Below are 16966 nucleotides of genomic sequence, written 5' to 3'. Positions count from 1 at the left end.
AAAATGAACAAAATTAAAAATTAAAGGGCAAAGAGGGTAACAAAGATTTATCTCTCCACATATTGGTAGTATAATTGTCCAAAAACATGGACCACAACATTTTGGTCCAAACTTTCCAAATCACTACTAGTTGTGGCCATTTCCCTTCATTGTTCGGTAAAAAAAATCTATTAGCCATAAGGCCCATAACTATACAAGTATGTATCTTTTGGATTTAATTAAATTGAAATACTTAAAAACTACATGCCCTATATATGTTAGAATTGATAAATCAATTGATGTGAAAACTAACATATTTGCGTTAGCTCTTAAAAAGGGGAAAAAAACTGATAAAGAGAAAGAAAAAAAATAATGAGGCGCTCTAGCTTACTAACTTTTTTAAAACTTAGAATTGTAAAATAGCCAACGTTTTAGTAATATTTGATAATTACTTAATCGTTGATGCGATAAGACATAATTACCCTTATTTTTTCCCTTAATTCTTTACCAAAAATAAATTAAATAAAAATAATTTATCTACACCTAAATACTCTCTCACTCTCTCTCTCTCTTGTTGCATTTTTAGCCACAATAGAGGTTAAAAAAAAGCATCTCGCAGTTAATAGTCGGTAATAACTGTTAATAGGTTTAGAAACCTATTAATAGTTATTACCGACTATTAGTTAAAGCAGAAACCTATTAATAGTTATTAACGATTATTAACTGCGCTTTTTATGTTTTTTACTTTTGTCCATGGCTAAAAAATGTGACGAGAGAGAGAAAGAGATAAATAGAGAGAGAGAGAGAGAGAGAGAGAGAGAGAGAGAGAGAGAGGGATAACAAAGATCCTAATAATTAGGGATTTTGAATAATAAATTAGATTTTATTAATTTCGAAAATAAATTATATTAACTAATTAATACGGGTAAAAATGGTATAAACAATGTGCCACATAAGCAGAATGGCTATAAATAAAAAAAAAATCTGAAACGTATGACAAAATGAAATTCTTAGGTTTGAATAGGCTTAATTAGTTACAAAACTCGCCAATTAAAGACTAAATAAAAACTTTCATATTAGTATTTTAAAAAATAAATTATGATGGTAAGGACAAACTAGTAAAATTAACAAACAAAACATGCCTAAAATAGTGAGAATGGCTAGTAATTCAAAAATATTGAAACTATGATTATTTCTTGATTGTCAAAATTTCAGGTGGCTTAGTGTAATTTTTCTAAATTATATGACGATATTATATATTACATAAAAGGTATTAATGAATCCTAATTTCAGGATTATGTATTTATCAGTTTCTCCCTGTCATAAAATAATAGGATTTTTAATTGAGAAATTGCTTAATTTGCCACCAATTTCATAACATTTTTCCATTTTCCACAAAAATGCTAATTTTTCCCAAAATGCCACCATCTATGTCAACAATGTTGACATCTATGTTTGCCCTTCACTATAAGATGTCAACAAAGTGGGAAAATGTTATGAAATTGGTGGCAAATTAAGCAATTTCTCTTATTAATTAAAGATGTGTCCAGAGAATTTTTTATTTTATTTTTTTTCATTTTTTTTAAGGAATCTGTCTAGAGACTTTTATCTTTGTTTTTTTTTTTTTTTTTTTTTTATTTTTTTTTTATTTTTTTTTTTTATGGAAATGTAAAAATAAAAAAAATAAAAAATAAAAAAAATCGTGACTCACGAAAAAGTCGTCAGCTTTCAAAACTAGCCTTAACCGGCTTTATACGAAACCCGTCAAATAACACAAATCGCCGACCAATAAACGAAAAGAAAAAAGAAGAAGAAAGAAGTGATCGGAGATTGAAATCATGGAACCGCAAAAGCTGTTATGGAAGGGTGCGATTCCGCTTCAGATTCATCTTCACGAATCCCAAGTCACCACTGTTCCTCCTCCTCCACCAGCCATAGTATGTTTCATCATTTCACTTCTTTGCTGTTCTTGAGATTTGCCTCTAATTTCCGTTTCTGCAGATTCTAGCTCCTCGGTTGGGATATCTGCCATTGCTGGCTTCGCAAATTAAACCTCATTTCAGTGCTACACTTCCTCCCGGGGCTGACACCATTTGGTTTGAATACAAAGGCTTGCCTCTCAAATGGTATGCTTTCGCTGCTTTTCTCATCAAGTTTGGAATCTAGGTTTTGTTGGTATGGCCATAGATGTGTAGTGAGAGATTGGACAGTATAGAAATTTTGCAATGACAGGAAGTGGATAGCTTAGGGAGATGGATTGGAAGAGAAAATGAATTGGCGATAAAATCGAGAGGACTTTCTTGGGCAGGATTTAGTGGTTGTGGATAAAGGAATAGATAGTCTCGTGAGATGATCAGTTTTGACTGCTATATTGTTAGAGTGAACAATATAATGAAGTGGATTTCCAGGATTGTAATAGTTAAGTAAGGAATGATTTTTCTAAATTGTTGTAGAATCACACTCGTTATGCGATCCAGACTTACGAGGCCTCAGAAAAATTACTAGTAAACCTGTTTGGTAGCATGTTGGATTGATTCTCACTCCCTGGAAAAAAAAAAATATGATGCTAGGTCCTTGGAGATATTACATCATCTTGTGAATTTAAGAAAACAACAGCCATTTGACTTGGCATCTGTTTCCACTTAGTCCTTGAAGATTGATATTTTACTCTTTCCACACCGTGATATTCACGTATTTTCACCGGGTTCTATTCTCTCTCCTTGTTTTTGTAATTCAAGTTAATTGTGATTTCCTTAGGTATATACCGACTGGGGTTCTTTTTGATCTTCTATGTGCAGAACCAGAAAGACCCTGGAATTTGACGGTAAATGCCATCAATGTTATCTGCTATTTAAATTTATATCATTCAACTGTGTGTGTGTGTGAGCGCGTGCACGCGCTTTGATGTCTGCGTGTGTGTATGAGTGACAGACAGTGTGAGAATCCAGATTTTCTTCTCTACGAATAGTCTTGCAACTAAAGAATAAATTTTTGAGCTAACTATTAGACATAAAAATTAGTTTGGCAGAGTATTGGTTGAAGTTATAAGTTCTACAAAGTCTTAAACATCAAGATATGAAATTTTAAGAGCTAATTCTCGTGCTTTTTTTTTTTCTTCTTCTTTTTCCTCTGTAGTTGGAATACGCATTCCTTCCCAAGTGAAGGTTTTATTTTATTTTTGCTGGCAAATTACACACTCATTGTTAATATAGTTAAGAAACCTTTCTTGGCTATGTTTCTAGACTGCTGTCTCTGTGTGGATAAACCTAACGCGTGTAATGTTTTAAAAAACTTAGCTCATTGCCTTATTCGTAGAAACTTGCAGCTGAGGTCCTTACGTAATTTGGATTGAGCTTGATTGGTATGTGAGATGTGACGATGTGTTTTCCCTGTCTTTTATATTGGGTTAAGTACGAGATGTAGGTTAATTTGGAGATTCTGTAACAGCTATGTCGCTAGAAAGAAATACAATACTTTCCGAAGAGGCTGGAAATGGAGGCTGTGGGGAATATAATGATGTTTTTGTTGCCCTTGTGGCTATATTTATGGTAAATTTGTAGCCTGCTGAACAGAGAGTTATGTTTTCGCTGCCCTTTATATATCTACGTATTTGATTTGATCCCTTTGTTTCTTTGAGAATTATATACTTTAAATATTATGCGGATGACTGGCGTGTTACGAATTTAATGACTTCAATTTTTAAATAAAACTATATGTGGCTCGCATTTTAATTTTTCAGCTGCAAATTAATGTTTGGTAAAAGCGTGAAGTTTGGGATAATATTGTATTGCGGTGTTATTTTCTAAAATTGGATCGCTATAAGTAAACCATCTTCGATGTTATGCAAAAGAACGTAAAGTTTGATAGTAATTTGAAGACATTGACTATGCAGGTTCATTTTACGGGATATCCAGCTAACTTGTTACTTCCCTGTGAAGGTGAAGATACTGTAAAATGGAACTTCATTAACTCATTAAAGGAGGTTGGTTCTTCTTGGTATCTTCTTTTGTATCAGTAAAATTACTTTTGTATGCTCACTTTCGTCCTTCGCTATCTTTTCTCTACCGGTTCTATGGTCAATAAGAGGGAAAAAAGGGATATAAATGTTATGTGGCTTGTTGACGTTTGTTCTTTTTTCATCTTTTACTTTGTAATGATGACCATGTCATGGTTGATGTCATGTTGATGTAGATATAGCATGTATAATTCTTATACATGCTATTGTCACTAATAACTAGAGAGGAGATAAAATCGGAATTTATATCTTAATTAGCGGATGGTATAGTTAAAGCATGTATGTATGGTGTGATGTGTGAGATGGTACATTTGCAGATAAATACATCGTGCTACGTACTTTCATTGTTTTTTTGAAAAGTTAAAGTGCTATAATCACAGGCTGCATATATTATCAACGGAAACTGCAAGAACGTAATGAACATGTCTCAAGCGGATCAAGTGGAGCTTTGGCATTCTGTCTTACATGGTGCGTTCCCACGAATAATGGCACCATTACTGTAACATGAACGACTTCGTAACTCCCTATGAGAATGTAGGAAGATAGTCCTTTCGTTGCGAAACGTAATATGAATTTTATTGCAGGTAATTTGGAAGCGTACACACGTGTTTCGTCCAAACTGAAGCTTGGGTTGATACCAGATGAATTCTCTGCCAAACTAGATTCAGTCTCGTCAAGACCAAGGCAAGGTCTGGACGAGACTGATGTGTCAAGACAAGACAAGGGAGGTCAGTCAAGTTATAATTACAAAGATTGTGATTTCTGTTGTCTCTTTCGTTATCCTCGTGCTGTATTGGGCTTTTCATAATGGGATTGAATTTTGAACTTATTTTCCTTCTGGTTCATGCGAGACTCGAATGCTTTTTTTTTTTTTTTTTTTTTTTTTTACTTTGATCTTGTTTACTGATTTATTTGTTTGGAATCGGGAAGGTAGTAGAGTACCGGTGCGGTTGTACTTGTGGAGTGTTGGCGAGGAAATTGATGAATTAGAAGATGCACCAGAAATTGATAGTTGGGACAAAATCGCTTATATAAACCAACCCGTTGACATTCAAGAAGGTAAAAAGCCTATCTCGTTATTCACTTATATGTGACTGTGGCTAATATGGACTCAATAATTAAGCAAATGTAAATGTGGCAAATTTTTTGTTTATTATCTGTGATTTTTCTACTGTGTAACCTCTGGAGTGAACCCTACCTTTGGTAGAGTGGAAAAGGAGTGGAGGAAGAATTACTTGGTGGACTTTAAGATGAAAAATGAAAAAAACACTTGTTTCTAAGTTTGGTGTGAGGGAATAAAAATTAGAACCGAACATCGATTGGAAACGTACTTGCAGAAAATATGGTATAAGTTATATAATGAAGCTTGGAATGTTATTTTTTTCTTCAAAAATATTTAGAAACGTTAGAATAAAAAGAAAATAGCACATGTAATTTTTTTTATCGATTTTTTCTAATTTGTGTTTTTCGCCAAAAGTTGTACATGTAAATTTTATCTTTATTAATTTTTGATGTTCCTTGTCGCATTTTGTCTATATATTTTTCCTTCTCAACAATACATCGAAAATAAAGGAGCAAAAATATTGAATTTATAATTTTCTTTAAAATAATACTGATTTTCACTCAATTTGTTTTTGTACTCGTCATTTTTCTGCACAAAAGATTCTCACATGTCCTTAAGTTTTCTGACTTCCTACGGATGCAACCAATTTTGATCTTCACTCATTTTTTTTTCTTGAAAATGATTTCCTCGTATAATCCTAAGTCCAAGCAGGAGGCTATACTATCGTTCTAGTCAAATATAATTTATAGGGACAAGGAACGTAAGAAAGTCCGAGAAACACTGTAACAAACTAGGAACAAAAAGTACAAAGACTAATAAGTTATTGCCGACTCTCTTGAACACAGGTAAATTCTACAGCTTACAAGATGCGGTAAAAAGCGTCCTGCAAATTTATTTCCCGGTAAATTCGTCAACTTCCGAAGAGTCCTCCACGACAGTGAAAAGTGAAGAGGAACAGAGATGTTCCTCTGAAGATGATAGCGGCAACAAGACCAATAAAGACGGGGGCGAAATAGTAAGTGAACACGACGAATCGCTGATCCGTGAATGTGGCGATGCCGCCGAGATAAAGCTTGTTCGAATCCAAGGAATCGAACCGAAGCTGGATATACCCTTCTCGTGGGTCGCAAACAATTTGATGAACCCAGATTATTTCCTGCATATTTGTGTCTGTTTGAAATTTCCGAGATCGAATACGGTTTCCGTATGAACATGTATAGAAAAGAAGCCTTTAGCCATTCAATGCCTTGATGATTTCTTTGTTCGTTGTCTTTTTCTGTTTGTTCTGTAAGGAACTTTTAACATTGTATAATAAAATAGCAAATCACTTTGTGTTGGTATCAGGAAAAAAAGGAACACACCAACACGTACACACGAAAGGACATCACCATTATCCAAGCATATGATCAGCTACCCATCCGCTTTAATCATTTGTGTTTATATCCGATGGTTTTATACAATTATTTGTCAATTAGAATCAATTGCCTTTTAATGGGGTCAAAAGGGTTTAAACAATTAAATAATTAGCCTAACAACCCGGCTACATGCAGTGACGATTCTCATGGGGTCAGGGGGGGACGTGACACCCCTCAATTTATCATTATTATACTAATATATATATTTCCGAGAATCTGTATTCTGTATATACATTCATCGTTTATGCATATACAATTTTGTTTATATATAAACGTTCTGCATTAGGTATTGGTTGGTTAGGGTAGTTGGTTACTGTCTAGAGATTCTATTTTCACCTAGGACTAGGTTCAAGCGTACACATTTAGATTTCTTTATTATCCTATTTTAATATTATGTTTTAAATTAAATATGTATTTTAGAAAGTAATTTGAACATAACGTCACATCTTTTAAATTATGGCTTCTACGGTCAAATTAATTAATAGATTTTTTTTTTTTGATATGGCTTATATCAAACCATAGTTCGTTTTTGGATTTGAAACGCTGATAGTTTTTTATTTTATTTTATCTATTATTGATAATTTGATACACATTCAACTTTCGAATGGAGTGAGAACTCAAGTATCACACACACATATACTACTTATATTATGATGATTATGCGAGTCATAGTAGCTCATACATGATGTTGAGTGTTGATATGATTATGCGAGTCATAGTAGCTCATACATGATGTTGAGTGTTGACATTCATTTAACTTCTAGTATGATTGAGGATATTATTTTTATTTCACATTTATTTACTTATGGTTTCCAAATACACTTTATAAAATTATTTTTGTATACTTTATTTCTGTATTAGTTGCTTCCTGACACAAAACAATCTCATTCATCATGGTTATAGTTTACATGTAATATCTTTTTTTATTGAGTCGAAATACGTTGGTAATTATGCTTAATTGCATTTACTAGGTCTTAACTCTTAATTGTGCTCAGTCCAATCATATTTATTTGCTTACGTGACATGTTTTAGCGCCAATTAGCACGACGTTTTTCAGGACACAAAATTTGTCACGCAATCTTTCTAACGGGCGCGCACAAATCGTATTTTGTGTAAAAAAAAATATGTCGCAGAAAACCTTCGCGCATTTGGATTTCTGCCATAGACTTGCCAACAATTTTTATTTTATTTTATTTTTGTAGAAAAAAATAGCATGACATACTTTTTTGTCGCGCTCAACATTTTATTATGAAAATAAAAATTTAAAACAAAAACTAAACCTTCCATCTTTCAATAAGAATGAAGATGCTAGTGAATAGTTTTCGTTTTTCTACAATTGAACAAAAATGATATGATTAGTAAAATATCAAAGTTCCAAATAAGCAATGAATGCCCAATCCCATATAAAACAAGAAACCTAATTTTATAGAAGAGCATGAACTGAGCAAAGCGACCATCAGATAAGTCGAATTGAATGAGGACTAGTAAAAAAATGCGATCTTTCAATTGTGAGAATCAAATGAAAAGGAATATGAACGAAGCCACGATTTTAAAAGGGAAAATTTCATAACTAATTTAAAACATGCGTCATTTTTTATATTTAACTCATATTTTTAAAATATTTCACTAATAATCATTTTTTCGGAAAAAAAATACCCTCGTGTTTCAGAAATTTAGTCAATGATTATTGAAATCTGATCACCAATTATTGAAATATGATCAACAACTATTGAAATCTAGTTAACTGATATTGAAATCTGGTTAAAAATTATTGAAATCTGATCAATAGTTATTGAAATATGATCAACAACTATTGAAATCTAATTAACTGTTATTGAAATCTGATCAACAACTATTGAAAGTTGTATAACTGTTATTGAAATATATTTAACTGTTATTGAAAATGGTTATTTCTGAATATTAGGAGGCTCAGCGACTAATATTAAAAAAATTTACGAAAAACAGTTATTTTTTTTACTATATCAACTGTTTAAAATGTAATTGAAAATAACTTATTAGCCCATAATAACTCAATTACCTTTTTTTTTAATTCAATTACCTTTCAATAGCAACGAAAATTCAGAAACATGGACACCACAACATTAGTCACAACTCTCACACTACATAAACGACTTCAAAATCATTGACCAAACATAGGGCTAGACATTTTGTTGAGCTCAACAGGTTTTTAGTGCAAGCAAACCATTGACCAAACATTGAATTAGACCTTTTTTTGTATCAACATTTATATTCCTCTAGTGGAAAGTATTAATTGAACATGTTTGATATGAATTATTTAATAACAAAAATTAGGTAAATAGTCAATTAAACATTTGAAATTATTGTAGTTAACGTTTCATAAATCTTAAGTATATTACCATAAAGATGACGTGACCTAATAAATGAAAGTGACTATTTACCTAAGATTTACGTCTGTAAATATATAAAAGTAGCTATTTACCTAATATTTACGAAACGTTGACTATTTAGCAATATCAAACTGTAAATGTGACTATTTACCTATGGACCTTTATTTGATATATATCTTGAATTTTATTTCTCTATTACTAGTAGATGTTGGTGTTAATCGCGTTTTTGGATTAACATTTAGAACCGTCCGTGGCTCGACCTAGGGCCGGACCCTATGAGCGCACGTAGGTTAGTCGTAGTGAAGTTCTTCTCTTCTCGTCATTTTGGTGTTATCGATGAGTCTCTTTCGTGTCTCTCGTATTCGTGCCACTCATCTCACTCTTCGGATCTTTAGTCTTCGGGTCGTTGGGTTTTCGAGCTTTCGGATATTTGAATCTTCGTGTCTTCGCGTTCTTCGCTGAGTTATCGGGTTTTCACTTCTTCGAGTTTTCAACCCTTTGAATTTCTCTCCGATACCTTACCTTCAACCTGTAAAACCTCTCTTGAGACCTTGTCTTCAACCCGTGAAACCTCTTTCGAAACCTTATCTTCGATCCGTGAAACTTTTCTTGAATCCTCTCCTTCAACCCTTCGATCTACTCTCCAAGTCTTCACGTCATAGTGCTCTTTGCGTTTCTTGTCGAGTCTTCGGATGTCCGAGTCGTTCTTAGATCAACAAGTCCTACTTGTTCCTCGCCGAGTTTTCGAATCCTCACACATTCAACTAAGCACAAGAATACGTGAATCTAGAGGGATGCGAGGGATTTTTCCCTCGGCTCTCCGTCGCTCAATATTAGTCGTGTTGGATTGTGTTTTAGTGAACGATTTATGCTCATCTCTATAATTTCGAGAGAGAGAAAGTTGTGGTGTCATTTGTGTAGAGTTTTGACAAGTTGAGAGAACTTACCTTGAAATGAGAATTAATGACATGAGTATTTATAGTGCTTTGGAGGCACATGAGGGACTTGGTTTGAGCCTTGGAGGCTTGTGGATCATGATGTGGCCGTGTGGAATGAGGTTGGCGGCAACTCTTGGTGGCACAAGAGAGTTGGAGGAAACTCTTGGTGAGAAAAGAGAGTTGGCGACAAACTTTGGTGGCACATTGTGGTTGGCTGTACCATGGAGCATTTGGCCATTTTGAGTTGGCAGTATGGTATCTTGGTGACATGGTTTGGGGTTGGCGGAAACCCGAGTTGGAGGCACTTTGTGTTGGCGTCAAAGTGGAAGTTGGTGGCATCAAGTGGTTGATGGCAAGGTAGAGTGGAGTTGGCGGCATCAACACTTTGCGGCAAGGTGTTGGCGGCCATCTTCAGCGGGCAACGAAGTGTACTTGGCAGCCATAAATGATAGTTGGCGTTTGCGACCAAGAGGGAGTTGGTGGCTAGGAGGGTTGGCGACCACATGGAGGTTAGCGACAATGAGAGGGTTGGTAGCAAGGGCTTCAAGTTGGCAACCAAAGTGGAGAAAAAAATAGAGTTTCAACGTGTTTTGGAGGGTCATTTCGGGGCTTTGAAGGTCCATGTTTGTGAGCTTGTTTCAAGTGTTTTCACATGTTTTTGACATGATTGTTTTTCCAATGAGATGAGCTTGAGAACTTAATTAGAGAGTCTCATTTGTGGACTTGCTTAAGAGGTGTTTTGTGGATGTTGGTCCGGAGTTTGGCGTGTGAGTTTGTGGACTTTATTTTGAGCCGCTGTGAAGACTCAAAATATGTCTCTTAGATCTGGTCCCTGATTGTCGTGTGAACTTGAGATTTTGATCCGTTGACGTGGTCTTGAGATATGTCTTTTTAAACGTGGTCTCGAGTCATTGTGTGGACTCGGGAATTATCTCGTAGACTTGAGATATAACTCGTCGATGTGATCTCGAGCCATTGTAAATTACCTCGTTGATGTCATCTCGAGATGTGCTTCGTTGATGTGATCTCGAATAATTTCGCCGAACATCTTTCGAGAGTTTGACTCAGGATTTGACTTTAAGCGTTCTGTTCATGGGCTTGGGGCTTGTCGTTTTTTTTTTAATTCTTGGGGTGTTTTTTTTTACATTTTACATCGTAAAAAACGACAACATAACAGTTGATGATGATTTCTTAGCTAGTTCATAAATATAACAAGAGTATAGAATATCGATTTAGATTCTCAAATGATAATTTATTCATAAGAAAAAAGCCGAATTCGGACTTGAGTTTTAAAGGGAGTAAACCACAAATTTTGGTGACCACAATGGGTTTGATCAGGTCCGAAAAATCTAATTTGATGGATTGGTATACACTTTTTGAATTTTCGTATAAAACCTTGTCAAATATATTCACGTATATCATAATCTATTCTTCGATATAGTAAAAATTTAATCATCTTCCAGCTGTATTTTTTTTTTCTCTTCTTAGATTTTCACCTTAAGTCTGAGTTTTTTAAACACATTCAATTTTCTAAAACAAATGGTCGGCTTTAAGTTTGAGTTTTACGGTTTCTTTATAAACACAGCAAGACACTACATGATTATGGGACAAGCACGAATTGGCGTCTCCTAAATTGTTATTTATTATGCTTGTCGGTATAATAATTTTTTTAAATAGACCATACATCACCGTTTGATCATCCGGTCTGCTTCAAATGTGTAACTATCGGCTCATTGAATAGAAGACAAGGTGGAATAGGCTCTTCTTCCAAACGTACCAAAATGTTTCCTTCTATTAATGCCACAATTTATCTTCCCCATTATTTGAACCTGTCAAACAACATTTTGTCCTCTTGAAGTATATATATATATTTTTTTAAAGAATTACTCCATTAACCATGCTCGTAGAAAATACTAGTAAAACCAATGGAATATATCTATAATTTATTTATTAATGAATTCTAAATTTAGTGGATTAATTGTCGCACATTGTCCCTTTTAAAAATATATTTGGCATCCACAGTGCACCTAAAAAGTTTAGTCAACTTGCTCATTTTTCAAAATGTTAAATTCCCTATATATATATATATATATATATATATATATATATATTCAAGTTCAAGGGTTAATATAATATTGATATATTTGGACGTAATTTAGCAAATAGCAGGAAAGAAAATGAATCACTGTTAAATTCCCTATATATATATATATATATATATATATTCAAGTTCAAGGGTTAATATAATATTGATATATTTGGACGTAATTAGCAAATAGAAGGAAATAAAATGAATCACTAAACAACAATAATCTGAAACTAGTTACTAATCCAGAAACGCAAGTATATCAAATTTTCCTTTAGTCAAAAACTTATCAGCAAAAGCATCACTCTAATAATCTAAATACAATTTACAGTAAGATAAACTGTCAATCGAATGCATGCATGCATGAAAACTAATTCCCCTCCGAAAATTTAAAACTAATAATACGGCCATTATTATTGGCAACACACTTGACCAGCGTACTAACAATAAGAAACTAAACTCAAAACCTAAGTTTAATGATACAAAAGAAGACGATTAACTAGGTCACAATATCCTGAATAATAATAATAATTGATTTGGTGCTATATCTGCCAAGATCCAGACGTACTGTGACCAATTTGCAACGCTTCCAGACAAACTTATTTTCATTTGTTTCCATTTTTTGGATTTCGGGGAGGCATATGGGAGACATATTGATAAGTTTATGTTCATCTCATGGACCCCTCAAAAACCTAGCCACTAGTCTCTCTCTCTCTCTCTCTCTCTCTCTCTCTCTCTCTCTCTCTCTCTCTTTCTCTCTCTCTCTCTCTCTCTCTCTCTCTCTATCTATATATATATATATATATATATATATATATATATATATATATATATATATATATATTAATATTACAGAAATCGCCAATAGGGTAACACTCGTTTATATTCATATTTTATGTGATTATAAATTCAACGTATTATTACTACGATTAAAGTCAAGTATACAAAGCATATGCAACACAGATGGGATGTGGTGGGCTCGGTCTAGCTTTCTAGAATGTCTCATAATGTTTGTCAATACTTAGGCCAAGCCAATCAATGTGTTGTCATGAAGTTTTTATTTTCTCTTAGCCTTAGCCTTAGGCATGTGGTTATAATGGAGCTCTATATGGGAGAGGTTTATTCTCTGCCAATGGAAGATCTTTCCAAACCACGTAGCCCATATCGCTTGACGTCCATTTGGGGAGAGAGAAAAGCCCCACAAGCCTCTTTTACATGCGACATTTATATGCTCCAAATATATTTCTTGCCCAACCCGTTTGGACTTTTTTGGCAAAGTTTCTCTTTATTGCTAATTGGATAGGTTTTGGGGGGGATGAGATCGGTATGATTTGTTTAATCACGCGCAAAAAAGGTTTTGTAAAAAAAAAAATTCTTTTGACTAGAGCTATTACTACGATAATGCATGGTTTTTGCATTTTTTGATGTTACGTTACGAGTCCTTATTAGCGAATCATGTTACTGCTAAATACTGATTACCAAATGAGTGTGGAGGCTAAACGACGAGTTCTTTAAGGGAAAGCTAAATAATGGCGACGCCGACACATGCATATTGAAAATGATCCGTACACCATTCAAAGTTTTTTTTAGTCATCTTATTTATTTTAGGAAAAAGACGAGAGTAATAATGATGTTATCGTTTACTAATCTCGTGCCACCCGATAGATTTCTACGAAGAGGTTGCCGATGTGGCTGTGACCTGTAAGAGTTAATACCATATTACAAGTCGCAAGACATTTTACATTTTGTTCTATAACTATTCATGAAAATAAAAGATATATTAATTGTCAGATAACTAATAGATTCAGTTTACAATAACTAAAAGAAAGATGATCATATATAAAAACATGAGTTGATATACAAGCATGGTATTTTTTTCTTTTATATCTCATGATGAAACTAGGAGCTTTGCATCATATATATATATATATATATATATATATATATGTATGTATGTATATAATATATATATATATATATGTATATGTATTATACAACCAAATATCAGGCATGTAGGACAAATGCTGGTAGGACGGAACATAAATCTTGAGAACTAGATTTTATGAGAAACGATAAACTCATAGACGAGGGCTGTTGGAGAATATAAAAAACATTGTCGAAAAATTAAGACCGGTCAAATGTTAAAGAACATGGTCACGAATGAAAATCAACCGTTCAAAATCACATACTCAACGGTTACCCTTCAAAAACAACGCTAGAACTTTAGCCTATCAATAAACTTAGAATTTAATTTCTTACACCACTACAAATATTAGATTTCACAACGGAAAAAAATCGTTGCAAAAGGATTCTACAACGATTCCATATTGTTGTAGAAGATTCTACAACGGTATGGAAACCGTTGTAGAAAGTCCAGAGACCAAGATTCTAAAACGTTAGATACATAAACCGTTGTAGAATCTTGAACTTTCCAAAACAGTTTTGTACTGTTGTAGAAAATCACTGCTAAATAAGAATACTCGTGCAACGATGTATATTTTTCGCTGCGATGTGAATTTCTATAAAGGTTTGTTTGTGCCGTAGTGGAAACTGTGTACAAAAGCGACTCTTAAATGTTGTTGAGCATTTAAAAAGATCAAATGGAAATTTTATGTCCTCCCTGTGATAATCCGAAGTTACACCAACAAAAACATAGAAAACTATGTTAGCAATATTATATTAATATTGACGTAAATAAAAGACAGTTTGCATGGAAGAAAAATTACACGTAAAACCAATTACAAATAAACCGGCTAAACCTTAGAACCGGAAAACAAATCGGGGAAAATAGTCGAGGCCCGTTGGACGGTCTCCTTGAAGCTTTTTATCGCCCTCCCACGGATGCTGGACTATTTGAGCGAAAGCCTCCCAGGATACAATGACTACAGAGGCAAGCTTAGCACCAATAGGCTTGACTCTCGGCGAACTAGAACCTGAGCGAAAACTATCACCACGACAAACAGAAGAAAAATTTTCTGGGAAAGAGGGAGCTCGGGAACAGTGGGGAAAATGGATTTCTTGTGTATTCTAAATGAGAACTGAAGCCTCTATAAATAGGCCAAGGCTACGGTTTGAAAACCAAAGAAAACGTCCAGCCTTAAAGTCGTTTAATGCTCTTAACGTGGCCATTACAACCGGCCATTTAACGCACACCATGCAACGTTTTCTTTTCAAACGCTCCAGCCTTGAAGACATTAACTCCACAGAGTAAAGGTGGCCCTTTTACCTCTCATGACAAAAGGTTTAAACCGGAAGTGAATTTTTCAATAAAAAGAAAGCCCGAGACAATTCCCGAAATCCGACCCCGAGCCCAGCCCGGCGCGGCTCGGCGGCGGCGCGTGTGTGCGCGCGCGCGAGGGGTTAAGAGATAACCCACCCACACTCTCCTCTCTTGCACTTGCTTGACCACTAAAGAAAGATGATAGTATTTAAACACTACCACAACACACATCCCCAACCAATCTGGGACTCTTGGTATTCACTTCCACAACACAACAACAATTGTGTTTCTTTAGCCTACTTTGAGCATCAATTTCTCATTCATCTTAGGTCCGATTTTGGCAAACAAATATTCAATTTTATAGCCCTCGTTACGAGGAATCCGTATCACTTGGTATTATTCAATTCCGATTAGTGGAACCCACTCAAATTGTTGCCACAAAATCAGCCATACACATGTAAATAAATACTATTTATTTATTTAATTTCCAACAAACTAAGTTCAGCAATTTTGGTCATAGCACTATATAAATATATAAGTTAATGAGAATTAACACTTAAAAAAAAACTTTGAAAGCTGAATGCGTGTTGCGTTAATTGTTTCCAAATAAATTTAACCCTTAATTATTATAATCTATCACAATTTCCTCATTCTTTACACAATCACAAATTGGTTCTTATCTAAAGTAAAAATACTTGTTACCAATAATCAAGAAAAACATACATAAAATAAAAACAGAAGAATGAAGGTTGTCCAAAATCAAGAGCTCGCTCAAACTTCCTCCAAACTCTTAGGGAGATTATCCTCGTGAACTCCATGAATCCCTCCCAGAAGAGTATGGTCAAACCTTTCCACTACAACAAACCAACGATTCAACCACGACGACACGAACTCGGAATCAACTAAAGATTAATAGTCCGAAAAAAATCTATCGACTAATAGTCAATAAATCCCAAAAAGGTCAACCATCATATTTCCCTGCTAATTATACTTAAATCTGGGCAAACGGAATCGGAACAAGTTGGTATTCTATTTTGTTATGCACAAAAAAGTGGTACCGAAACGAGGAGCATAGAATTCTGGTTTTGTTCCAATACTATTTTGGAAATTTTAATTTTTTTCTTATGAATATTAGAGCATATTTTAGTTTTAATTTTTTTTATTCATGAACAATAACAGAATTTACCGAAATGGAGTACTCCATTTAGGTTTAGCCAAAATTCTAGTATATATTCCCGAGGATTGTTCCTGTTGCGCCAAGCAAAGAAAGTAGTTCATTACCCCCAAAATTATGAATGGAGTTTTTAATTATATGAAATCATTCTAAATGCACAAATTTATTTATAGTATTGAAAGCTTAATTATTCAAGTACTGGCTGGCGCATAGTTTAATGCAACAGGTATATATATATGCGTTGATTTCTAAACGAATGACGTAACCAGCATGAAATCTTTTCCTTCCAATAAAATAAAGATTCATGAATAGTTTTTTTTTTTTTAAAAATTATTTTATTTTTAAATTATTGTGAAATGCGAGATCTTAGGCAAACTCTAGTGAGCGACTGATTCCTACATATCTTTTTATTATTTATTATTTACTATTTTTCGGTAAGAAATGTTAAAGAGCAAAATTTCCTCTCAAAATTTATGTACGTGTTAAGACAAGAGATCAAAATCGGGTGGATGAGTGGCTACAATTTCATTTGGTTTGTTAATTTCTTGTCAAATCTTGGAAATTCGCCGATTACTTTCACTGAAATTCGGTGTTTGGACCTGATAATTTATTTAATTGCATTTGACATTTGCATCGACGCACACATTGTTTCATGATTCTTATAAGCTGAAATTTGCACCTTTGTGATACACGAGAGAGCCACTTAG

The 16966-nt window shown here is 34.0% G+C and overlaps 1 protein-coding gene across 2 annotated transcripts; it reads left to right on the top strand.

The window, feature by feature from the left end:
• The first annotated feature begins 1690 nt into the window (after nt 1-1690).
• Nucleotides 1691-6393, top strand: APG5 (autophagy protein Apg5 family). 2 transcript variants are annotated; one of them, XM_089609729.1, is made up of 8 exons: nt 1691-1916; nt 1981-2105; nt 2737-2803; nt 3872-3961; nt 4375-4462; nt 4579-4722; nt 4925-5053; nt 5903-6393. In XM_089609729.1, exons 1-8 carry the CDS (start codon nt 1818-1820, stop codon nt 6265-6267), a joined length of 1107 nt encoding a protein of 368 aa, XP_089465855.1. In that variant the 5' UTR covers nt 1691-1817; the 3' UTR covers nt 6268-6393. The 2 variants fall into 2 exon arrangements, with proteins under 2 accessions (XP_089465855.1, XP_089465861.1); XM_089609735.1 differs by lacking the exons at nt 1691-1916; nt 1981-2105; nt 2737-2803 and adding an exon at nt 2874-3527.
• Nucleotides 6394-16966: the final 10573 nt, after the last annotated feature.

The sequence above is a fragment of the Urtica dioica genome, chromosome 1 (genome assembly GCF_054948205.1).
Source record: "Urtica dioica subsp. dioica isolate 48M chromosome 1, U.dioica_male_clone48M_v1_H2, whole genome shotgun sequence".
In the NCBI taxonomy this organism is placed as follows: Eukaryota; Viridiplantae; Streptophyta; class Magnoliopsida; order Rosales; family Urticaceae; genus Urtica; species Urtica dioica.
Note: the sequence above shows the minus strand (reverse complement) of the source record. Positions and strands in the feature narration are given on the sequence as shown.